This window comes from Procambarus clarkii, chromosome 47 (genome assembly GCF_040958095.1).
Source record: "Procambarus clarkii isolate CNS0578487 chromosome 47, FALCON_Pclarkii_2.0, whole genome shotgun sequence".
Classification (NCBI taxonomy): domain Eukaryota; kingdom Metazoa; phylum Arthropoda; class Malacostraca; order Decapoda; family Cambaridae; genus Procambarus; species Procambarus clarkii.
This window is the reverse complement of record NC_091196.1, coordinates 20,792,755-20,819,191: the sequence shown is the minus strand read 5'-3', so window position 1 is coordinate 20,819,191 and position 26,437 is coordinate 20,792,755. Positions and strand designations below refer to the sequence as shown.

The 26,437-nt window shown below is 36.3% G+C and overlaps 1 protein-coding gene across 3 annotated transcripts in view; it reads left to right on the top strand.

Moving 5' to 3' along the window:
* Positions 1-26,437, top strand: part of LOC123762939 (hyccin) — a 39,181-nt gene that overhangs the window by 12,198 nt on the left and 546 nt on the right. Inside the window, exons 7-11 of one of the 3 annotated variants that reach the window (XM_045749743.2) lie at positions 7,062-7,139; positions 9,828-9,923; positions 11,216-11,346; positions 13,662-13,778; positions 25,777-26,437. The exon at positions 25,777-26,437 is cut by the window's right edge and continues 546 nt beyond it. In XM_045749743.2, coding sequence (XP_045605699.1) covers positions 7,062-7,139; positions 9,828-9,923; positions 11,216-11,346; positions 13,662-13,778; positions 25,777-26,420 — 1,066 coding nt within the window. In that variant the 3' untranslated portion in view covers positions 26,421-26,437. The remainder of the gene's footprint in view (positions 1-7,061; positions 7,140-9,827; positions 9,924-11,215; positions 11,347-13,661; positions 13,779-25,776) is intronic. The other 2 variants (XM_045749746.2, XM_045749747.2) reach the window with 2 other exon arrangements.

Below are 26,437 nucleotides of genomic sequence, written 5' to 3'. Positions count from 1 at the left end.
AAATTTTGTAAATACAGTGCATAAGTGTGGGTATATTATCCAATAAACTATAATTACTATCATTTAACAGCAGCAGAAGGGTTAAAAAAGATACACACATGTTGAAAGTGACCGAAATTGGTAAGCTCATCTTGTTTTTAATTTTTTTTGCTTATAACTGAAAGTCAGATATCCGGATAACCTTGAGCACCATTTTCCTGGATAAATGAGGTTTCACTATATGGCAATTATTTATTTCTGCATGTCTCATGAGCTCATCATTATTAAGAATCCCTTCTAATTTTTCTTGCATGTTTCTTAAGCACATAGAGTACAGGCAGTTACTTTTACGTTTTGTCTCTAGAAAATGTTAACCAAAAAATTTTGCTGTATTATTTAAGGCACACTTCTTGCTTGTTATGAATCTATTAAAGGGCAGATTAGTTATATGATCAAAATAAGTTTTCTAAATTGTTGTATACAAGGGTACCTTGTTGGTTTTTAGTAAAATTGAAGTAGGTCTTTAACTAAAAGTTTGGTTTAGTCATTAGTGAAAAAGGAATTCAAACATAAGTCTCATTAAAACATGCAATACTTTGTAAAACCTTCCCTCACTTTTCAGTAATTTTGTATGCTTACCCAGTATGTTAAATAATTTCATATTCATCTTATTTTCAAGTTTTTGTTCCTTAACTCTTGATGGATTTTTTTTTTAACATGAAAGCTTAAGTATTTTTTCTTGTTGAATCACTTTTAACAATAAATATGCCATCAGCTCCTTTTGACAAATATTTTCCTCAAATACACATGTGTATTTTATTATTTGTTGGGTGTATCGAAGATCATAGCTGGGTCTTCCTTAAATAAATACAGTACTCATTGTTTCATATTCGTTGTTTCACAATGTTTAGTCCAGAGGGAATTTTGAGATTGAGGTTCATTACCTGGGGTTCCGATGGTGCAGTCGGGTTCGTTCTTGATGCGCAATCGAGAATTCCGGGTTTATTCTCGACGCATAATCGAGAATTCCGGATTCGTTCTTGACGCACAATCGAGTTTTCCGGGTTCGAATCCCGGGCAGGACTGAAATAGTGGGGCACATTTCTTTTCACCTAATGGCTCTGTTCACCTAGCAGTAAGTAGGTACCCAGGAGTTAGTGAGCTTTTTGTGGGGTTGCATCCTGGGTGGGGGTCAGTAATTCGACCTTGAGGGGAAGGGGGCAGGGGGATATTGATATAAGCCTAACATGTATGAATACACTCTGGCTTCCTGTGCCCTGACAATGAATTATTACTTTTGTTTTAGTGCAACGAAAATTGGTATGTGATGATGTAATTGGGTGATGGTATATTATTCATCTCAGTTTATCATCCTGAACCAGCTATAACTAAAGTGGATTGGACAGTGTAGGTGCACCTAAGCATTGTAACGGCTTTAATTCCAAATATTCTATGATACTGGATTATTGCATACCAATTGTATCCTCTTCATTTTATTAGTTAACTTTTGAAGAATGCGGAAAATGAAGGCTAAATTTTAATTTAGTGTATTCGGAACTTAGATATGGGTGCTATGTAAATTGGTAATACTGTAGGCTTAATGTCACAAGCCCAGGAATGCCTCTTGACATACGTTAAAATCTTGCAGAGCTTTTTTCAGTGTGCAGTAGAGTGTCCACGGAGAGCCTTCTCTTCTCACCACATCCATTACATCACCTCACATTCCTCTTGTCAGCTGGAGGAAGAAGGGTCTCTTGACTTCTGCTGTAATGTATTTGGATTGCAATTTACAAACACATTTTAACATGTACATCTTGTAAATATTATGACTAACAGTACACCTTCTTAATAATAATAATAATAATAATAATAATAAATTGATCATAATTACAGTACAGTACTTCAAATTTTGCTTTCAGTAATATTCCTAAATTTTGCTTCCATTAAAATTTATAAATTTTGCTTCCATTAAAATTTATAAATTTTGCTTGATGTAAAATTCATTTATTTTCTTCTGTATTATATGCTGCTGTAAAATCTTTAAATTTTAAAATGCTGAAAGTTGAAGGGTAAACCAAATTTGGCAAGCAAGAAAAACAAGAATTTTGTTTAGATAATAGTTACATAAGGTAGACAAGTAAAGAACACAGTAGGGTGCCTGCGCACACACACACACATGCTCAAGGAGCTAAGTACAGTAAACACAGATGGAGTTTCACCATGGGTTCTGAGAGAATGTGCATTTGAGCTTAGCATTCCACTTCACCTGATCTTTTGGGCATCCCTGTGTACAGGAGTCGTAGCAAACGTGTGGAAAAAAGGCTAACATAGTTCCAATCTACAAAAGTGGTAGCAGGGAAGACCCTCTCAATTATAGACCTGTATCATTGACAAGTGTAATAGTCAAAATATTGGGAAAGTAATTAAAATTAAATGGGTAGAATACCTGGAGAGAAACAACATAATATCAGACTGTCAATATGGTTTTCAATCTGGAAGATCCTGTGTAACAAATTTACTCAGTTTCCATGATCGAGCCACAGAGGTCTTACAGGAAAGAGATGGTTGGGTTGACTGCATCTATCTGGGCCTAAAAAAGGCTTTCGGCAGAGTTCCACGTAAGAGGTTGTTCTGGAAACTGGAACACATTGTAGGGGGTGACAGGTAAGCTACTAACATGAATGAAAAATTTTCTGACTGATAGAAAAATGAGGGCAGTAATAAGAGGAAGTGTATCGGACTAGAGAAATGTCACAAGTGGAGTACCACAGGGTTCAGTTCTTGCATCGGTAATGTTCATTGTCTACACAAACGATCTACCAGATGTAATACAGAATTATATGAACATGTTTGCTGCTGATGCTGAAATAATAGGGAAGATAAGAAACTTAGATGATTGTCATGCCCTTCAAGAAGACCTGGACAAAATAAGTGTATGAAGCACTACTTGGCATATGGAATTTAATGTGAATAAATGCCATGTTATGGAATGTGGAATAGGAGAACATAGACCCCACACAACCAGTAAATTATAAGAAATCTTTAAAGAAGTCTGATAAAGAAAGAGATCTAGAGGTGGTTCTAGATAGAAAACTATCACCCGAGGACCACATAAAGAATATCATGCAAGGAGCCTATGCTACACTTTATAACTTCAGAATTGCTTCTAATACATGGATGGCAAAATACTAAAGATGTTGTTCAATACTTTTGTTAAACCAAAGCTGGAATATGCAGTGGTTGTATGGTGCCTATATCTTAAGCACATCAACAAACTCAAAAAGGTGCAAAGTCATGCATCTAAATGGCTCCCAGAACTGAAGGAAAAGAGTTATGAGGAGAGGCTAGAGGCATTAAATATGCCAAAACCAGAAGATGAAAGAAAAAGAGGTGATTTGATCCTTCATACAAAATAGTAATGGGAATAGATAAAATTGATAGGGAAGAATTCCTGAGATTGGAATTTGTAGATTGGAACTGTTAGCCTTCTTCCACACATCAGTTACGACGCCTGTACACAGGGATGCTTGAAAAATCAGTTGAAGTGGAATGCTGAGTTCAGGTGCACATTTTCTCAGAACCCATGGTGAAACTCCATCTGGACCAACTGCTTTGTTCTTACTTAGCTCCTTGAGCATTTTTACCACTTCGTCTCTAGACACGTCTTTGTGCTCTATATTGTTCTCTGGAATTCTTATTGTGTCTGGTTCCCAGAAGATTTCATCTTGTACAAACACACTTTGGAACTTTTTGTTTAATGTTTCACACATTTCCACACACACACGTGTGTGTGTAGTTAAGGCATAACAATTATCAGAGTTACACTCAAGGAGCTACTAGGACCCCACCACAAGAGGGCATTTCATTCTATCAACACTTGGGTTTTACCAATATTGAATTGTGTTATTTTCTCAATGGTCTATGTTTTATAATTTGTGTTTTGTTTACATTTCTAATTAGACAAAAATATTCATAACATTTAACGTTAATAATTATAGTAAAGAAAATGAGGAACAAGTCTTGAACAAGAATATGAAAACATTTACAGTGTACATATAAAATTTCTTTCCAAGTACAGTATGCAAATCAACTCCAATGTTGTTTATAATCAGAGAGTTAAGGTGAGGTGAGAAGAGCCGAGTGTGTGATTACTTACATGTAGTTGCAGGAGGAGAGCTATGCTTGTGGTGTACCCTACAGTCATTATTTTATAGTGTTTTGAAGCTTCTGAATTGTTTTTGCAGCCACCCACTACCTCTTTTAAATTATTTCATCTGTCTACAACTCTGCAAAAAGAGAGCTTTCCCATGTTTTTGGGGCACCTTTGTTTTCTTAGTTTGAATCTGTGGCCTCTTGTTCTTGAAGTTGGAGATTTTAAAAAAACTCATTCTTGTTAATTTTGTTGTTTATTGCTAATTTTTTGTGTGTGATTATATCCCCCTCTTTTTTTCCCCCTTCTATATACTGTATTAGCATTGGCATATTTAATGCATCCAGCTCTCGTAATAGCTCTTGATTTATAGGTCTGAAAGTAATTTAGTAATACAGTATGTCGTTGCACAACTTCTAGTGTGTGTGTGTGGTTTTTTATACAATCTGTAAAATATCATAACACACAATTATGTAAAAGAAATATTAGAAATGTGTGTGTGTGAGGTGCAAACGGGTGAGAGTTTGTAGGAAGCATAATTGCCAGTTTTTGGCATTACCATGTGTTATGACATTTTGTATCGCCAACCAATGGCAGGATTTGTGGTCCCGGGTTCGATCCCGGGTGCTGGTGAGAAACAATGGGCAGAGTTTCTTTCACCCTATGCTCCTGTTACCTAGCAGTAAAATAGGTACCTGCGTGTTAGTCAGCTGTCACGGGCTGCTTCCTGGGGGTGGAGGCCTGGTCGAGGACCGGGCCTCGGGGACACTAAAGCCCCGAAATCATCTCAAGATAACCTAGTCAAAGATTACATGGTTTGGAAACATGTTTGTAGTTATCCAGTTGGAAGTCACATGAAGTATTGCGTCACAGGCATGTTTACCTTGAATCAACCGCAATTGACTAGTGTATCCACAAGGTTAACTCGCCAAGGGACTGGTCCAGTGTAAACAAAGAGGACAGTCTCATAGTGGTCTCTACAGGTTATATCACTCTTGTTTTTATTAATTTTGTTCCTTTTTTTTGTAATCACTTATTTCTAACTGAGTGACTAATCATTCATTTGGACACCACTACAGACTCTAAAATATTAGTGTTATGTTGTTATGTAAGATCTTTTTACTTTTGTGTGGGGCATGATGCATGGTGTAATCACCTAAATGCAGTTACAGGATGGGAACTAGGCTTGTGGTGGTCTATTTTCTCTATAACCTTTATCAAATGAAGTTTTGATGCTTCTGATTGCTTTGGTGTAAAATTCTCTCTCAATTAATTTATTCCATCTGTCTACCATTATGCTTAAAAAAAGAAAATTACTGAATAATCTTTTGGCATGTTTGATTTCTTAGTTAGAATCTATAGCCTCTTGTTCTTAATGATTTGGATTTCAAATTTCCTCTTTTATCTGTTTTGTTGATCCCTGTCATGATTTTGTATTTGGTGATTACATAATTCACTCTCTTCCATCTGTTAGCTTTGGCATATCAGAACCCTCCAGCCTTTCATACCTCTTGTGTTCTAGGTCTGGTTCTAAACATTTAGTAGCATGTTTTTTGTTTTTTCTCAAATTTTGTAATTGATAGGTATGTTTTTTTGAGAAATTGGTACCATACAATTGCTGCATATTGTAATTTAGGTCTCATGTATATCATGAGCAATTTTTTAAGTATTTCTCCATTCATATATTTAAAGGCAACCGTGAAATTAGCCACTGGCTTCTCTTACTATGTCCTAGATATGGCCCTCTGAGTGCAGTTTACTATCCAGTCCCCCAATAAACTTCTTTCCTTGTGTTGAATCCCATCTATTATCCACAAATGATAGTAATCATTGTAGTTATTGGCTGAATGTTCAAAAATAGTGTGTGACACACACAAAGTTTACATTTTATACTATTAAATCTGTAGAGGGCTGAGACAGAAGGCAGTAATGACACCTAAACATTCCTAGGCCAAGTATAGCACACACATGTACTAAATTAGGCCTAAGAAGGTATATATTTTGCTTAGGTTTGCTTATTTAGGCCTAGGGCAAGTTAGGTTGTATAGTTTTCTACTTTTTGGCATGCCATTTGGAGTATTTCAATAGTACCAAAAGTGAACTTTCTGGGTGCAGCAGTTATTTTTGTGTACATTCAAGCAGTAGTTGCTATAAGTCCTATCTTTTTGGAAGATGGATTGGTTCTATAGTGCTTAAGACATGATGTTGCATACACGCAGTGGTTCTTTATTTTTGTCTTCGTTCAAACTCCATCAAAATTTGATCTTTCCCACTAATAAATGGGTATTATTACAGTGTCAGGACGAAGTCCTTTCCTTCCAATTTTAACTATAATTTGAATAATTTTGGAACTTTTCTGTCAAGGTATATTAAAGCTTCGTGTTTTGTGTTTATCATTATCTAAAATCTCAGTGATTGTTACTGTAGTCCTTTTTTATACCTAAAAAATTGTCATTTATTTTTATCCTCTAGATACTTCATTAACTTTTGTTCAGAATAGTGATTGATTATTATGGAGAAACTTACAACAATGCCATAGTGCTTGAAAGAAGGTGAAGGAAAGACCCAATAAAAGCCAAATTTGCCGATGTCACCTACATAGTTTCTCAAGGGGCTCTATACAATGTTCTGCTATACAATATGCAGCAGAACATTGTATAGAGTATCTTAAGACAAGGAAAGTCACATCCAAAAATCCAGTGTTTAATACACTTACACATATATTGGGTCTTTCTGTCACCTTCATTGTTTATTATTTTGTGTGTGAATTTTTGTTATAATAATCTTGTGAGAATGCCTTTTTAGACTGAGCACATTGTGATGATGGTAAAGCATGTGCATGGATACATGGAATAGTTTTTTCAAGTTGACTGTTACTGCGGCACACCTAACCTTTGATAATCCACGAATGTGTGTGTGTGTGTCGTTACAGGCCAGCTGAACGAAGCCTGCATGACCTGCCCCCACTTATGTCCATAAGCATGCCTCTTGCACACTTCCATTATTCAAGGTGCGTTTGCTTTTTTTTTTTTTTTTTGCAACTTAATTTACTGGTAAATTACAGCTTTTGTGTATGTCAATTTGTTTCCATTACCATTTTTATTTCAGTTGCACAGAAAAATATAAATGTTTTAATAATTGAAAACTGTAAAATGTTTCACAATTATTAATCTTTTTATCTACCACTACATTCTTATGAATTTGTATATTGGATGCATTTTTATGTTAGAAGTATCAAGTACTGTATGTTACCTGTGTATTTTAAAATGTTATTTTCTTTGGCAGGGTCTCTGTATATTATATATTGTTATATATATTATATTTAGGGGTCCCCATAGTACAGTTGGGTTTATTCTCGACTCCCAATCGAGAATTCCGGGTTTGAATCCTGGGTGGGACAGAAATAGTTGGGTGCATTTCCCATCACCTAATGCACCTGTTCACCTAGCAGTAAGTAGGTTCCCAGGAATTAGCTAGCTTGTTGTGGGGTTGCATCTCGGGGGGTCATTAATTCGACCTGGGGGGGGGGGACCTCAATATAAGCCTAATACTGTATGTACTGTATATATACACCCTGGCTGCCTGTTTCCCAACACAATGAATTATAATTATGAAAATATATTTTCTTAATGGTGTGTGTAAACCTATGATGACTTTAATATTCTTTTGTGCTTTATTTCTCAGTATCTGTGTGGCACTTTATGCACTAATACTGTAGCTACTCCCAATTGTATCAGGCTCCTAAGATTACACAGGTCTTCCGAGAACTAGATCCAAAATCTAGCTATCTTAACCCTTGTATTGCTCCGATTGCTCTCAAGCAATTGGATGCATGGCTTTAATGACCTGTAGATGATTTTTGCACATGGGTGGATAGGTGCAAACTACTGGCGTGCAGTTTAAGGGGAGAAATAAGGTTAGCATGCGGGGACCAGCATGCTATAGTTAAAGTTTGCTGGTTAACCAGCAAAAGTTAACCAACACCAAGGAAATTGCTTAGAATGTAGTAGGCTTAATAAAACAAATCACTCTTCATAATTAAGGAATTAACTGTACAGTGTTAAAACATGGACAAATCTTAGAACCTATACGGGTATTGTATAATATCTCTAAAAATAACTTCCATAATCCTCAACATGCAGCTATCATCAAAATTGTTACCTCATTTTTGTGCAAAAATTTATAAAAAATATATAGAATTTGCATGTAAAAGGTTAGGAAAGGCACAAATAAATAAAAACAAATATCTTAATCTTTATCTGGTTTGGTGAGGCGGGTGTAGTGTGCTGACACTTGTACAGGGGAGAGAACTTGAATATTCAACATGAATAGTTTTAATGATTATTGCTTCACTTAAAAACTTATAACACAATGTAGTGTTTGTGTTGAATAACTCGATTTATTTTCATACAACTGATAAAAACAGTGAATACTGTATAGTAAACAGGCCTACAATGTAATGCAATACAGTATGTACACCGATAGTATACATAAACCTTTTCCTGGTACAGCTCATACGGAGCACCTTGCAACCCCTCCTGCGCTGGGAATCCTATCAAGGAACTGTAGGCCACTAGTACTTGAGAACATCATGATACAGTAAGCAATTACAAAATTCATAATAGATGTTTTACCATCTTAAGTTAACTCCATTGTATCCATATTATAAATAATATAACCATCGATTGTAATATTATACACCATCATTGGTATAAATTTAGTAAGCTTATCATACTAATGCTTTTCGTCATGGAAAAGATCATCAGAGCAAGTGGGGGGGGGGACTTTTGACAAACCGCCATCTTCCTGTCCTCGTCGAGGCCACTAGTGTTAGTAGCTCTCAGGTAAACACAGGAAAAACTGAGCAATAATAAAAAAAAAATTGATAACTGATGGTAACTGCAGTGGTCCCCCCCCCATGGAGATAGGGGGGCCAAAACATCCTTGTTAATTTAAAAGCCACATCCTTGTAGTGGCTCTTAAGAACCAATGACAATAGCTGCATGTTGGGGGCTTATGTTACAGAGCTCTGCTATGCCATTCATGCCAATCTAAAAGCACAGAACCCCCATGATTGGTAAGATCATATTTGTTGTATATATATATAGTAAGTACTCTCTATGCAAAAGTACCAGAATTTAATACAAACAAATATTTCTTTAAATAATTTTGTAACTGACATTGTAACAGCTCACTGTTTCAAAACCACTTAGAGAAGTTTTCCTGACTTCACTGTGGTAAAGGAAATATATATACTGTATATAGTTCAATTATGCATGCATACATTTGTATATACACACACACACACTTATCACATACAATGGACATCAGTTTATGGTCATTGAAGATTGAATTTATGGTCACACAAACCTTGAATACATTCAAGGTTTATGTCTGAGTATATACTTGGTTACCAGATAATATTTATTAAAATTTTGCTATAAGATTGTTTTTATTTGAAGAGTGTATTAGGTCATAATATGTGCTTACTAATAATAACAGTAAACTTTTATAATTGACACAATCCCTAATGCTATGTCTGTGATTGATCACCATTAACTGAATTTCCTGCTATGCTTATAATTTTATAGCAGCCTGCATTAACCAGCTTTTTCAGCTTCAAGGGGCCATGACAATAATTAATCTCAACTGTGTAATGTGGCTGGAATAGGTTTCGTCAAAATTTGTTCATTTGCAGCCACAATGCCGCCAAAGGAGAAGGGACCCAGTGCCCTGCTATGATGCCGAATTGTGCTGGACAGTGTTACCATAGTCCACATGTCAAACTACGCAGGTAGTGTTGTTACAGACCAGCTTCATTGGTGCTTGCAATGGGCTCACTCCTTCAATTACCTTATTCTAAAAGGATGCATGAAGGGTGGTGGTATACATAGTTATACAGAATATACATGCATAGAGTAAGAGCAAAATTAGTGGCTCTTAAGAACCTCTGTCAACACCCCCACCGATATGTTTTCCCACTTTAACCCACGATACACCTGGAGTTCAGTCCTACTGTCAGTATTCTAGAAGATTCTTCCCACGGTCCCTTAACCCTGCATCCTTGTAGATCGTTAATCATCTAGATTGGCACTCTATAGTGTTGATTGTTGAATAAAAAGTTAATTGACTATAAAACCTGTTGAAATAGTGTAATTATTCATAACTGTAACAAGAAGTGTCCAATTGTTACAAATTAGAACACGAGCCCCCACAAAAGACTACAAGCACCACGACACTTGCCACAGTACCTGGTCTGTACATGTCAGTAGAGGTCGAGGAATACTACACCAAGCCACGATTAACTACCTTTATTGTTGTTCCTTTGTTGCAGCTAGCTGGATGCTGGCACTTGGAAGCTTCTCATTTTTTAACTTCATTTCTTCACTACAGGGTAGTATAGCAGCACTAGTACCTACAGTGGACAACTGGGGTGTCACTAGATGAATGTAGCATATGTAGTTGTACTTTTAATAATTTATTTTGAATCTTGGATATTTTTATTTGAATGACATAAAGCTGCAAGGTCACTTTGCCAAAACTACTTTCCAAAGTTATCTTCGTGAAGAGGGTACTTGGGAATTTCCTAGTCTTTATATAATGACTTATCCTACCCAAGAATTTCAAATTAAATTAAGTCTGAATGTGTAGACTTTGCATGATGAAGATACCCATCTTACTTCATCCAATTTGCTTTATCACTTATAATATTTGTTTATAAATATGTATATTAATGTACCGTAAATTTCTTACCTTCACCTGGTCTCTTAATTGAATGTGACTATCATTTTTCTAAGATTGTATCCCTTGATATGCAGGCGCTTTATTTCATGCATCCGTAAAAGTATTTATATATACTGTATATAGTATATATGTGTGTGTGTGTATATATATATATATATATAATATATATATATACATCATACATACATACACATATATACATACAGTATATAACCTTTACTGTATAGCCCAAAATAATTTACTTTATGTGAATCAGTGAATTTTTATGAAAGCTCAAGATAATGAATATATAGTGATAATTGCTCTCCAGCAGTTTGGTATAATGTTTGGCCTATATTACAGGTTTAATGAATTTGCCAGCCTTGGAATACAAGCGCTTGAAGATATCCATATGAGAGCACAGTATGAACTTTTTGGTGATGTCTTACTAATGACAAATGCCATCAAGAACTCTCTGAAGGTTAATCCTAGTGGTAAGTGTTGTAATCATATTCTGTTCATAGAAGGAACCATTGAACTTGTAAAACATCTTTTGGTGTCATAGTACAGTGCTGTGAGTGAATACTACAATATGTATGGGACCACAATCTTGTTATTATATATAAAAACTTTTGCAAAAAATATCAAGGATTATTTAATGTCAGACTTTTTTTGGCTCCTGGCTAATCCAGTCCTGACAAGTGCCTCATTCTTAAAAAAAAAAATTGTAATTACCCAAGTGAAGTAACAGGATGAGAATGTGGTGTTCCACACTCCCAGTACTCTTTGTCATGTCGTGGTGTTCCATCTTCCCAGTACTCTTTGTCATATAACGCTTTGGAACTACTGACAGTTTTGGCCCCCCACAACTTTGTCACTTAACTTATTACAACTGTCTGCCCCTCTGATTGCAAAAGAAAACTTTTTAAATATTTTTTTCAGCACCTATGTTTCCTTAGCTTGAATCTATGACCTCTTGTTCTTAAGATTGCCAGTTTCAGGAATTCCTCTTTGTCAATCTGGTCAATTCCCATTATTATTTTGTGTGTAGTGATCATATTGTGTCTCTTTTATCTTCTAGCTTTGGCATATTTAACACATCTAGCCTTTCCTCATAGTTCCTGTTTTTCTGTTCTGGAAGCCGTTAAGTAGCATGTCTTTGCACCTTTTCCAGTTAATTGATGTGCTTCTGGATATATGGGCACTGTATAACTGTACCTAACCACACCGTACATATTCCAGTTTTGGTCTCACAAAATTTGTGAATAATTTCCTTAGTATTTCAGCATCCATGTATTTAAAACTGATTCTGAAGTTGGAAAGCGTAGCATAAGCTCCTCGCACAATGTCCTTTAGTTGCCCTCAGGTGACAACTTAATATCCTAGTGCTCTTGTAGGTTGTGTGGGGCCTATTTTCTCCAATTCCACATTCCATAGTGTGACATTTATTCACACTGAATTCCATTTGTTGAGTTCCATAAACTTATTTTGTTCTTAAAGGGTATGGCTATATTTTAACACACTTATTTTTCCAGTAGCTTAGCATCATCAGCAAACATGCTCATATAATTCTGTATTCTCTCAGGTAGATCGTTTGTATACACAATGAACATTACCGGTGCTAAAACTGAACCTGAACCTTGTGGTATTCCACCAATAACATTCCTTGTCTTATACATTGCCTCTGATTCATTTTTGTTTAAATTTATTTTTTCGTCATTTCAACAGTCTGCCTGTCATCACTCTATAATGCTTCAGCTTCCTGAACAACCTCTTGTGTTGGACTGTCAAAAGTTTTTTTTGTTTTAGATCTACATAAATACTGTTAGCTCGACTATCTCTTTCCTGTAAAATGTTTGGGGCTCTATAATCAAAATTACTGTAAATAGATTTGTTAAACAGGAACTTCCATGATTCAGATAAAAAAAAAAAAAGAGAGAACTTTTGGATGTTGTTTTGCGACCTTTGTTTCCTTAGTGTGAATCTATGACCTTTTGTTCTTAAAACTGTAGATTTCAAAAAGCCGCCTTATCAAATATGTGTATTCTGATCACTATTTTGTACATGGTTTTTATATTGCCTCTTTGCCTTCTGTCTTCCAACTTTGGCATATGTAATGTCTCCAGCCCCTTCTCATAGCTCTTGTTTTTTTCAGTCCTGGAAGCATTTTAGTAGTATGTCTTTTTAGTTTATTGATGTGCTTCATGAGATATGGACACCACACAACTGCTGCATATTCTCATTTCGGTCTTACAAGTGTCTTGAATAATTTCTTTACTATTTCTTTATCCATATACTGTACATAAAATCAGTTCTAAAATCTGCTAGCATGGCATAGGCTCCTCTCGCAATACCTTTGATGTGATCCTCTAGTGACAGTTTACTATCCAGAACCAACCCTGGATCTCTTTCTTTGTTCTTTAGTATCTTTTTACAAAATTTATTTCATAAGTGTGGCTGTTTTCCCTCCTATTGCACACACTATTATGTCTAGGTCATTTTGTATGGCATGGCAGCGTCATCTGCAAACATATTTATGTAACTGAATCCCGTCTTGTAGATTGTTTATATAAACAATGAACATTATTGATACAAGAACTGAACCCTATGGTACTCCATTAGTGCCACGTCTCCAGTCTGACATACAGTTGTGTGCTTGTGCATGTGCGAGTTAAAATATATTGTTTTAGTTTTTTCAAGTATATTTATAGCTGTACTAAGGTTACAGACCAGATTGTTTGCAGCCAGCCTCTGCTTCCTACACTAAGGACTATTTTAAACTTTAATATATCATGTTATTGACCACCAGGACAACCCAGTGATGGACCAATGGGCATTAGTGTTGCTCTAACTCCATCTACCACTACTACGCCACTGTCAAAAACATTCATCACAAATGCCTCTTTCCGAACCAAAAAACTGCCAGGTAGGTGACAGCTGGTTTGTATAATTGCTTGTTTATGTCACTAGTTTTATAAGATCACACAAAAACCATACTATCTTGATGTCTGTATTAGTTGTGTGATTTTGTAAATCCTCATCCAGAAGCGGATCAGGCAGTGATGTACATTTGACAGTACTTGTATTTGAATTCTTGAACAAACTTGAATGAAAAGTTTTTAAAATCTACATTCTCATTTGTTCTACCAATATTAATCCTGCTGTGTAAATCAAACCTAAATTTGCATTTCAGCTTTAAATGTTTTGCCATTTAATTGACCATTTTGACCATTATGTTTTGCATAAATTGAATTGCAATGATTTATGTAATTATGCTCATTTTGAGAAAAATATATATATTCAATACTAAATTCTTATTTAAAAATTTAGAAATTTCCAGTATGAATGAGTTTGGGTGGATATAAAAAGAGCTGCCTCTTATGTGCCAATAGGTATTGTGCAATTTCCTTTATTCTTATACTTACTATATTTACATCACTGTTGTAAATATAGCAAGGGCTGAGTATACTGAGATGACTAGGGCATGTTAAATTAATTATGATAGATTTTGTTAAGGAAATGTGTTAAGAGTTAATTTGAAAGTAGGAGGAGAAAGAGTGATAATTCGACCCCAGCTTATAATGCCCTGTGTGAGGTTTCCCATTCCAGCGTCTCATCTTCGTGAGCGTCGTTTTTGCTCTCCTCCTTCCTAATACTCCTCCATGTTTTCCTTCTACTTTGTTGTTAGCTACAGAGAGCCACCATTTGGCCCCTCTAGAAAACCAGCGTTGAATGTAATGAAACACCTCTTTCTGGTAGTGTCTCAGTGGCTCCCTGATTCCTCCTGTCCCCTGCCAGGTGCATCATTTCATGATCTTTCAGCTCCAGACTGAGGCTAAGATGATGTGGAAGCCAGGAGCGTTTGGCGGCGCTACCACCGGTTGGCGGCCAGTCGTAACTAGGGAGGTTTGATCTAGTTTGAGTTGTTTGTGGAGTCGTTTGGCTGTCTCAGTGTTTTGCTTTCTATGAACTTGGCAGCTGTCTGTGTTGCTTTACTTTCTGGATGTTTTCTCGGTGAGGGTAATCATAACAATCCCATGCTCCCTGTACCTCTGTGAGGGAGCCAAGGTTCTGGCTCTGGTCCCCAATAGGCCGTAAAGTACTCCTAAGGCTGATCCGGTTCAGTAATGGGGAGCTATCTCTGTATGTTAGCTTCTTGGAGCCCTTGTTCAGCCCTTCTCAAAACAGTGAGCACTGTTTGTAGCCTACAATATAATACATGTACACCTATATTGCTGTTGTAAACCTATTGCTGGCACAGCTAATATCTTGCAACCCACTTCCTTGCTGCTGTTCTCTCTAGAAATGTTGCCCATGAATAAACTCAAACAATGTTAAGAAACACCAAATTGCAAGTGATGATAATCACATGCCACTAGTACACAATAACCTCACTGCATAATAAGCAATTATAAAATTAGTACAAAATGTTTCATAGGCCTAGGTTAACTCCATTATATCCGTATAAATATATTAACAAAAATATAACAATTTACTCTATAATAAAGATAAAAGAATATAACAAATTACATCTGAATTACAAAAACCCCTGACTTACACCACTTGGCTGATACACAAGAGCAAGAAAAAACACCTGAAATTTTACGTTAACACAAAGAGAATAAAATGTGTGACTGCGAATAGTTACACTGAAGACACCACAGCCTGGGCACGAAACATCTGGCGGAACAACTGACATCGTGACGTTGTCTAATACAGGCGCCTAGATTTTGCTTGAGCTTCAGAACGGATGATTGACGATGAATGTAGGTTTTGGTTGAGATGGAGTAGTGTTGTGAGGAAGCTATCAATGATGAAGGTGAGAGTGAAGCGGCAGTTTTCCCAGCTATGCAGGGGAATTGTGACACTGCCTTTAGGGTTTAATAACAGAGACTGGAAATTTGTTAAGTGGATTTTCCAAATTCAGTAACAAAGGTATTATGTACTTAATTAAGTAAAAATAAAGGATTCTTAAAGTGTAAGTATGAAACAGATTTGCCACATTTATTAAATCTTGGAAAATGCTCTGTGCAACTTAACATGTAATTACCCAAGTGTAGTGTTATACCATTTACGTTTAGACATTAAGAACTGTAATGTTCGCACACTATGCCTTTGGAATTTCCTTGTAAATGTGTATTACCTAAATGAGCTGAGAGAGTAAGAATATTTGATTATTATGATAATTTGGATTAAAAAATGCTACTGTATTTGAAAGGAATGATTTAGCGTACATTATGTGACATTGCCCATTACAGTATACACTTAAAGGACAACTAAAGTTGCAGAAGAAAATAGATATAGAAGTGTCATCTGAAAAGGGTTATTATTTTGCAAGTTTTTGAGCCAATTCCCCTCGGATGCTTCTTTGAGCCAGAGGCAATTGAGACTACCAGGACAATAATACAATACAGTACTAGACTCTTATAACTTTTTTCCCAAGCCTGATAAAGGTGGTTAAAGGACGTAATGGCAAGTGGTTAAAGGACGTAATAACTTGGACCATCACTGAGAGACCAGCCCACTGTAACATACAGTAGAGAGCAATGCCTGCAACATCCCATCCGAACGCTGATTAACAATAAAATAAATCATTATCGACAAAGTCACCTACCACCACCACCATTTCCAGGTTGCAGCACCCTACATGTAAACAATGTGGAGGGAAGCTGCCTTCTCCCTTATTACCTAGCAGACCCACTGTCACTGCTGAATCTGCTCTGCAGTCTCTATCTAGATCATTTATTGAATAGTTTTTCTATTAAACATTGATCTTTTCATGTTTAACTAGTGTCTGTTTTGCCACTGACTATAACTAGCTGCTCTGGTAGTGTTTCTGTTTTACCTGTCCTGACTGCTATTTTGTCAAAAAGCAGTTATGCCAAGAGATATCTTTAATAAAGTTGTTTAATATATACCTTCAGTGAGAAGTAACACTTCTTGTTGGACTGTGGCTTTGAATGTGCCTATGGACTTTATTGCAGGCCTGCATTTTGTGATTGAACTGGAGGTGCTGGTTTTGGTTTGGCTGCATCTGGGATTTTTACCCATGAGGATTTGTCTGGAGGCCTCGATTCCATTCCAAGAGGATTCAGCCCTTTTCTCCTTTTATACATTGGGGGATCTGGTTTCCCTTCCTAGACTCTTTCAGAGATACCGTTGGCAAATTTTGCACCTTTGGCTTTAGACGTGGATGGGTATTCCTTTTAGTACAGGTTTCTGTAACTAGGTCTTCCTCCTCTTGAGGCAGGAGGGTTTCTGTAGCAAAGTCTGTAAAGCTGGCTATGGTGATATTTTACTCCGACTAGGCTTTGATTTCTCAGCGGGAGATGTTTTATCCTATATCCCAGTTATCCAGTGATGCTTTCTCAACTGTGCCTTAAATCAGGTTTTATGCAAGTATAAGACGATGATGGTCCAGTCTTTCGGTGTAGACAGTGATGTGAAAAGTATGATGTAGTAGGTGATCTATTAGTTCTGATGTGGAAGATGGTGATGTCATAGGTGTGATATGGAAGTTGTAATGATGTGGAAGGGGATGTAGAAGGTATGATGATGTGGAGGGTATGATTTTAATTCCTATTGTTGGGGACGGGAAGCCTGTACCTAGGCTTATTGAGACCCTTTTCCCTTCCCCGTCCCCAGGCCATCTACTGACCTTCCCCAGGATGCAACCCACAATAGTGGTCTTAACTCCTGGGTATCTATTTTGCTGCTAGGTAAACAGTGGCATCAGGTGAAAGGAAATGTGCCCAACTGTTATTGTCCTGCACTACAGGAACCTGTATGATGATGTAGAAAATATGGAGATGCGGAAGGCTGTACTCTAGTTACACTCGCCTAGTTGTGCTTGCAGCTCTCATATCTTCATTTGAAGATTTGGAGTCTACAGCCACCACTTCACTTCTTTATTCATTCCATTTGTTTACTATTCTGACACTAAGCCAATTATTTTGCATCTGTCTTTGGCTTATTTAGGTATTTAGCTTCTATCTGTGTCTCTTTGTTCATGTAACACGTATGCTGAATAGCCTATCCTTGTCTGTCCTGTCTATCGGCCTGAGAATTGTGTATCTAGTGAACATGTTTCCTCTATTTGTTCTCTTCCAGTGACATGAGATTTAGCTCCTTTAGTCATTCCTCATAATTCATACCTGTCAGCTAGAATACAGTAGTTATCATATTTCAGAATGTTTTCTAGCTTTGTATTGTGTGAAATATAAGGACTTCACTCTGGTGCCACATATTCTAGAATTGGTCAGTGTGGTATACAAGGGCCTGTACAATTTTGTATTCAAATTCCTAATGGCAGTTGTTAATTTGGACACAGTAAGGGCATGAGCTTTTTACTTGTGTAAGGAGACGAGATCAATACCCATCCTTACTTTGTATTAGCATTGGAGCATTTAATCTTTGAGAATGGTGAGCCCTCTTCAGAGATACCACTGTGTACTCAACCAGCACAAGTAAATTTACAACTGTTCTTAAAGAGATGTACCTTGACAGAACTCGTCCTTCTCACTGGTAGGGGGAATTTCATCAACCTTGAGGTGCTTCCGGGGCTCAGCGTCCCCGCGGCCCGGTCGTCAACCAGGCCTCCTATCACACAAAGTCAATACACATTAATACACACAAAGATTAATGTCTAAATAATAGCTGGACTTTATCATCTTTTTTATTAAAATATTTGTATTTAATTAGGTCACCAGTTTTGACTTTTACTGGCTTACTAGACTTGACAAACAGGTTACTGATTGAGGTTACAAGTAGTATTGGCCTATGCCAAAATCCAGGACTTAGCCACAAAATAATCTAACACGATTCTACAAGTTAACTAAATTGAAGTTCCAAAAAAGGTCATTGGACTGAATCTATTCTACTGTCAGATCAATATTACAAAGTAAATTATGCCAATGGTAAGCAAACAGACATTAATAGGAAACTTTATAGTGGTTGGCACTAGACAAACACACATAAAACTTAACCATTCAACATAACACACACAAGGCAAAAATTATGCACAATTGCCTGTTGCCACTGGGACATTTAACAATAGCAATTTCCTAGACCTATTCTATAACACAATAGCACCACCTGACAAGGAAAGGTACTGCTCTTTTATTGAAGTCAGGACTCCAACTCTGAGAGCGGGGTCTGGAATGTCTGTTCTTGCTCGACTCTGCTCTCACAATGGACAAGCGTCGGTTTGTGTTCAATCTAGTTCACCAAATATTCCAATGTTTTTTCTTTCAAATTATCTTTCTTCTCATCCCTTACTAAATTTAGAACTAGCTTTCTACATTTAACACTTAAATTCTCATCATGTTTTGCAATCATAGAATGCACTCAGGAATGTTTCTATATATATAAAGATATTTATATACTGTATAAACTTGTTTATATACTTTCAGAGGGTAGCATTTACCCATCATAAATACATCACTGTGCATGTGCAGCTTAGCTTTTGCTTTGGTGGGAGTTTCATAAGCCCACCTTTCACAAGGATCATCATTTTTAGTCTTGTTTCCATCACAGCATCCATAAAAGAGCCCTTTGTTACATCAACCTTACATGTGCCACAGGTGATATTTGTTTGATGTAGGCCTCCATTGATAGGCTTAGTGTATAATATCAACCCTCACATCTTTCACTTTTCTACTATAGAAGTTTCCTCTCCCATATGGTACATTGTGTGTGGCCTCGTATTTCCAACACCTAGGCTTCATTACTTTGTACTTAAGCTGTAATATCCACATGCTGGATCATTCCTTAGTCTTAACAAGGTTATTCTGTAGTGTCTTGCAGTCTTCCATCATCTTTATCCTCATAATTTTTGCATCATTTATGAACATTAGCAGGAAAGATTGTTACCTCTGGTGAGTAATTCACATATATATATATTCACATATATTCACAAATAGGATTGGCACTAGTACTGTCCCCTGTGGGATGCTGCTGATAACATCCCACCACTGGGGTTTCTCTTGTTCCTGTGACACTCTGTCTTGTTGCAGAGATTCTCCTTTATTCTCTGGGCACCTAACAGCTGGGTGGACAGCGCTTCAGATTCGTAGTCCTGATATTCCGGGTTCGATCCTCGGTGGAGGCGGAGACAAATGGGCAAAATGTTTCTTTCACCCTGATGCCCCCTGTTACCTAGCAGGAAATAGGTATCTGGGAGTTCGACAGCTGCTACGGGCTGCTTCTTGGGGGGGGGGGTGTAACAAAAAGGAGGCCTGGTCGAGGACCGGGCCGCAGGGATGCTAAGCCCCGAAATTATCTCAAGATAACCTCAAGATTATCCTCTTAGAGGGTCAAGGATATAAAGGATTACATATTGTTCCCTGTAATGTGAACAATATGATCACGTTCAAGGTGGTGGTGTGAAAGGTGTGATGATATTGTAGGTGATGATACACATGGCACCATAAGTCTCGAATTTTGCACTAACATATAGAACTATAAAATTGTCATTAATATGAGTTCACTGTTCAGTGCTTTGAAACAGATGCTTTTAGTTTCATGATAAAACCTTTTTAAATGTTACTAATGATATTAAAATGTTGATATGAAAATTATAATGGTAAATTTGTGTTTTGTCATATACAGTATTCTATGAAAATGATTTGGCCTTCATGGTGCAAATTTTCATATTAAATGCGAGAAAACAATGCTTTTATTTTTATCTCAATCATATAAAAATCTTATATTGGAATATATCAATGCCAATTTGGGATGATGATGGTAAAAATGTGAGTAGTTTATATAATGAAGATTTTATTTACAAAATTGTAAACGAAGGTCAAATAAATATTACCAGATGTTATTTATTTGATAGTTTATAGATTTGGGGTGTAGGAATGTTCTTGAACCTTGGTTATAGGAATGTTCTTGAATCTGGGTTGTAGGAATGTTCTTGAATCTAGGTTGTAGGAATGTTCTTGGATCTGGGTTGTAGGAATGTTCTTAAATCTCAGTTGTAGGAATGTTCTTGGATCTGGGTTGTAGGAATATTCTTGGATTTGGCATGTAGGAAGTCTGTGTTATTCAAAGTGGGCATATTATCTGATTGATAGTTAATATCATTATTGGTTCCTAATTTTTTTTCCAAATGAGCTTAAAAAAAATATACTGTATATGCATTTTGGTATATTATTCATGCTATCTGACAATCATTCTTCATATTTCTAGAGGGAAATTGGTGTGGTGGAGTGACCAGGGTGAACCCTCTCGTACAAATGTGCTCAAGCATCTAGACATGATCCTTCCAAGGGGGTGTTCTTCACTGGGTGCCTTGCTCCCCCCTCCCCAGTTATACAGAAGTAGTCTTTGTCCCACCTATTCCACCCTCCTCAGCTTAGTGCCTTACTAGGGACAGTCCATTCTCAGCATAATCTCCTTCAGTGGCATGCATTATTTAGAAGGTAGGCAAGGATTTGGAAAACTGGCCTTGCATGATTTTGTTTGATTTCGTCTCACATCACTGCTGTTTGAGACACCCGAGACCTAGGAAGGTCTGTCACCTCAGTTGAAAAGATAATTTTGTTGTTGTTTTACTACATAATATATGATGTGCTAATAACTTGTCATTTCTAGAAATCCCTTATTCATAAGAGGGAGAAAACATATTGAAATATCATGTGCATACAATGGATGTCGTTGTCCATGTCTTTACTCGCTTTTAAATTGATGTAGTGCATACAGACCTTCACCACGCCATTTTTATTTTACATTTTAGGTGCTAATAGATTGAAATATAATACCTGTACTTCAAACATTTATTAAGCAATTCTTAAAGTGGCTTGGGTAGTTGTGCAGTCTTGGAATTTCAACTTTTAAAAAATAAAATAAAATAAAAATAATAAAAAAGGTTAGTATTTGATTAAGTGAGCTTTGCCACGCTAACATAAAATTATGCAGAGGAAGGTAAAAGTCAAAATCATAAAGGAAGATTGACAACTGAGAAGCAGTGTCTTTGAAGGCATAATGTGCAGCTTAATAAGGTGCTGTAATTTGTTGAGTGGAGCTAATGATTTAACTTTACTGTATAAGGGAGAGCAATTCCTATGCTTCATAAGAACAACCATTCATAACCAAGACTTAAACCCATCAACATCATAGATATCTTAAAGCTAATGAACACCTAATCTGTTAAACACCTAATTTAAAATCTGTTGAACACCTAATATTGCAAACTTACTCTTGTGAGGTACAGTAGTTTTCAGTAATTGTCAAAACAAAATTATTTGATTTTGAAGATATTTGTGTGTTAATTTTGCTTACTAGTTCATGCAAAAACTGCATTACTGTATATGGCAACAAGTTTAAGTAATAAACTGTAATATTGGATAATATACTAATTTATTTCTATATGAGCACCTAATCATTCAGCCCCCTGAATTATTTAAGTATATACACAATCATTCATCTTTAATAGAATGCTATAGTTTATAATATTGCAGACAGTGTCACAATAACAGGGCTAAAAATTAGACACCCAACTCACAAATCAGAAAATAAAAGAATTAACCACGTTTCAGTCTGTCCAGAATCATCATCAAGACCATGACTTCATAAAGTCCAGGATGGACTCAAATGTCATCAATTCTTCTATTTTCATATTTGTGGTTTGGGTGTCTTTATGATAAACATTACAGTTTTAAAGGAAAAAACTATTCCATCTTAATGCTTTAATGCTATTTTATACTGATATATGACAAGCAGACTAATGTGCTGGTATAGTTAGGATATCCATGATAACATTAGGCAGATGAGTGAGAGAGAGAGAAACATATACAAATGTTTTGGCACTCCTGGTCATCTCCATCACCACCCCTCTGTGTGATTAGACATTAGTAGGTTAAGTGTTTAGATAAAATATATCAAGGCTTTTATGTGACATAAGCGCTTAAAAAGCAACACATTATAAATACATGAAATGAGAACTTAATTATTAATATATGTTGCACGTTTATTGCATGCGGCATGGTAGATGATCTGTTAGAGTATACTGGTGATGAGGAAGATCCATTTGCCTTGGAGCGGTATGTGGATATTAGCCGTGATGCAACGTTAACGCAAACACAGCTGCCAGCTCAAGGCCACGCCCAAACTGGTCCTGCTACACCACCAGCTGGTCCCTCCTTCTCTCGTTTCGCTCCTCAGATGGGAATTAATGCACTCAAAATGATTCCTGAATCTAAAATTGTTAAAAATTCAGACTCTCGAAAGACAGATGACACGAGTTCAAGGCCATCTAATGCTAAGCAGGAGGGTGGTTCCCAGTCCCCAAAAGCTCATCTCTTGGATTTGCACCTCTATAGAAAACACAAACGAACACCTTCTGGAGGTCCAGGAGCTAATGATCATATTTCTATTAAATCTGGAGAGTCCTCAATTCTATCTCCTAGACAAAACAAAGAAGATTCACAGTCTCCTAAAGGAATAAGACTTGATTTGCATGTATCTCGTAAGAATAAAAGAACACCATCAGGTAATTCAGGCTCTTCAGATATACAGCATTCTAAACCTGTGGACTCGACAAGTCTCTCCTCCAGACCATCTAGTGGTAAACAAGAAGGAGGAGGAACTCAGTCTCCAAAAGGAAATTTCCTTGATTTACACTTAAATCGCAAACACAAGAGAACACCTTCAGGAGGTCAAGCAGCTTCTGACCTTTCAAAATCTGGAGATTCTTCCTCTCTTTCTGCTGAACTTTCTCTGAAAGACCATTCACCTAGTTCAGAAAAAAAAATTATTTGTTTCCTGAAATCCCACAACCCATTTATTGCCTTTCAAAATTTGTCACCTAGTTCAAGCCATCGATCTCGTACTCGTCAGAGTGCTGCATTGGATGAGGAAAGTTCGCTGAATAGCTCGGGTGCATCATCTCCATCCCCTTATGTAGATGGCAAATACCCAAGTCATCCTAGGTATTCTTCAGATACTGGGCAAAGATTCAGTCCAAAACATTATCAGTCTGCTCCTTCAACTCCTAGTAAAGTTATGCACCGCCATTCATCTGAAGCATTGGGACAGCCTATGAGGCCAAGAAGCATTGTTGTTGATGGTCATATGATAGAGGAAACTTTCTGGGATATTTGAGAGCCTTAAGTACATTTATTAGCTAAAGTAAAATGTAGACAAAGAGTGAAAAATATAACAAATTTAATCAAATATTTGTGATGCTAGCCCTAATCTTCCAGGGTGTAAACTTTACTACTGTACTTGTAAACATTCTATTGAAACTGAAACTTTTCCAGTATTTCTTGCATTATAATTTTCTTTATCCCATGTACTATTAAAAAACCATGCTGATGTTAAGGGAGCAGAAATTCACTTGACAGCAAGGTCTTTATTATGGCATTAAAAAAGCAATAATTCTTTCGGAGAGTGAAGTGAGGGGCCGAGCTGAGGGTGTGTGGCTTGGTTTTAACATAATAGTAAGTGATGTGTTGTTCACATGCTTTATAGGCTGGTAATAAATAATTTTATGTAATTTTGATATAAATTACATTTAGCATGGTTTTATTTTTTAATTGTTTATTTTTTTTCCAAGGTTCAGTATACAGTATGTACTTGTAGTGCACTAGATCTATAGATTAGCAGTGAATTAACATTTAATATCATTTGAGTGTTATTGGCATGAAATATATATATATATACTGTAACTGTAATGTATTGTTGTTAAATATCTCAGATCAAGACAGAGATTGTTGGTATATGACTATATTTTATGAAGTTATTGAAGGTATATTGTTGTATCATTTATACTAAGCATACTTTATATACTGTACAATATTGTGTATTTTAGTAGTTGTATATTATCATCAAGGTAGCACCTCGGGCAACACTTTAATGTATTTTCTGGTTATATTTATTTGTTTATTAAAAGTTTGGTAATGGACACTGCTCTGCTCTCTACATTTAGTTGTTGCACTTTTGTTTTAATTTGATATAATTTTATTTTCAAATGAGTTGGGGCTACATGATGTTATCCAAGAGAAATAACCCTCTTCAACAAAAAAAAACATAAAACATTTTAAACCATTGAATGCCTCGACTATATAAGACCACTTGAGATTTTCACGCATCAAATATATTGAGTAATCATCATCGTCTGGATTATTCATTATGCCAGACCGCATAAGACTGTTTTCATTTTACATTAGTAATACCATCTATGTGCAAGTGCTACCGAGTGTATTTTAGTGCCACTGAGTGTTGGCAAATACAGTACAAACAATGTCCTCTGGATAATGAGCAATAAAATGGAAATGTTTGTTTACATCAGCTGTTACATCAGCTTTGTAAAACCTCAATAATTTGAAATGGAGTATTGTACTGTAATTTTCATATTTATAAAATATTTGTTGATCATTGTGACCAGGGTAAGGCACTAACTTCCAACAGGACTGAGTTAAAGTCATGAAGTTATGGAAATTAGAACTAATTTCGTTTATTTTTAAATAGAAAATTAAACTCCAGAATCTTATATTTATTATTTTTAATAAAAGCAATGGAGATACAGCATTGTATTGTATATACAGTACTATCATTTTATTGTATATAGAGTACTATCATTGTATTGTATATACAGTACGGTATATACAAAAACAAATTGGTTAGAGAGGTAGGGTCCAAGAGCTAATAGCTCGATTCTGCAGATACAAATAATAAATACAGTACTAGCATCATATTGTATATACAGTGTTAGCATTGAAATGGTTCATACTAATACTTCATCATTTTGCCCCATCCTAATAATGTTCATTGTACCCTCACATTTTTTTGTGTGTTGTCATAATTATATTTTTTTCAATAGTGAGATTATATTTTTGTTTGTACCTCACCTTTTGCACTTTTTATTTTTCTTACTCATTATTTTTTTCTCGTTTAAAAACCTCTTTTTACATTTTCTGCAGATGATATTCCTATCCAGAACACAGAAGAAGGGAAGCCACTCACATCAATCTCCGAAGAAGCTGATATTGATGATAAAAGCTCAGGCAAACCTATTCGAACTCCTCAAGGCTCAGGTAGAGAAAAGGAAAGTAAAGAAAAAGAGGGAAGAGAAAGAGATAAGGAGAAGGAAAAGGAGGGAAAAGAGAAAACAAAGTTTGTACCTGCGAACATTCCAATTCCAAATTTAGGTAAGAGAAGAGATAAGGAGAAAGCCAGAAATGGAGATAAAAGAGATAGCGAGAAGAAAAATGAGAAGAAAGAGAAATACAAACACGACAAGGAGAAAGAGGCACGTAACGGAACTGGTAGCAATCGCAACAGTGCAGTCATGAACAGCGACTCTGATGGTGGGGGTAATGATGTCACAGTCATCACTAGCCAACAACAGCAACAGTCTCAACAGCAGTTTGAGATGAAGGTTATTCTCAATAAGTCTCCAAGGCACTTTGAGCCCAGCAATACCTCTACGGAGGACCCTACTCCCTCGGGTAGTGAAGGAGACGAAGGTAAGGTTGATGTTGACGTTATTGATCATGTTGGCCATCAAACAAAAAGCCCACTTGAGGCAAATGGTGCACAGAATCATATTGCTAAAGTTGTCTGAAGTCAAAGCTCATCAGT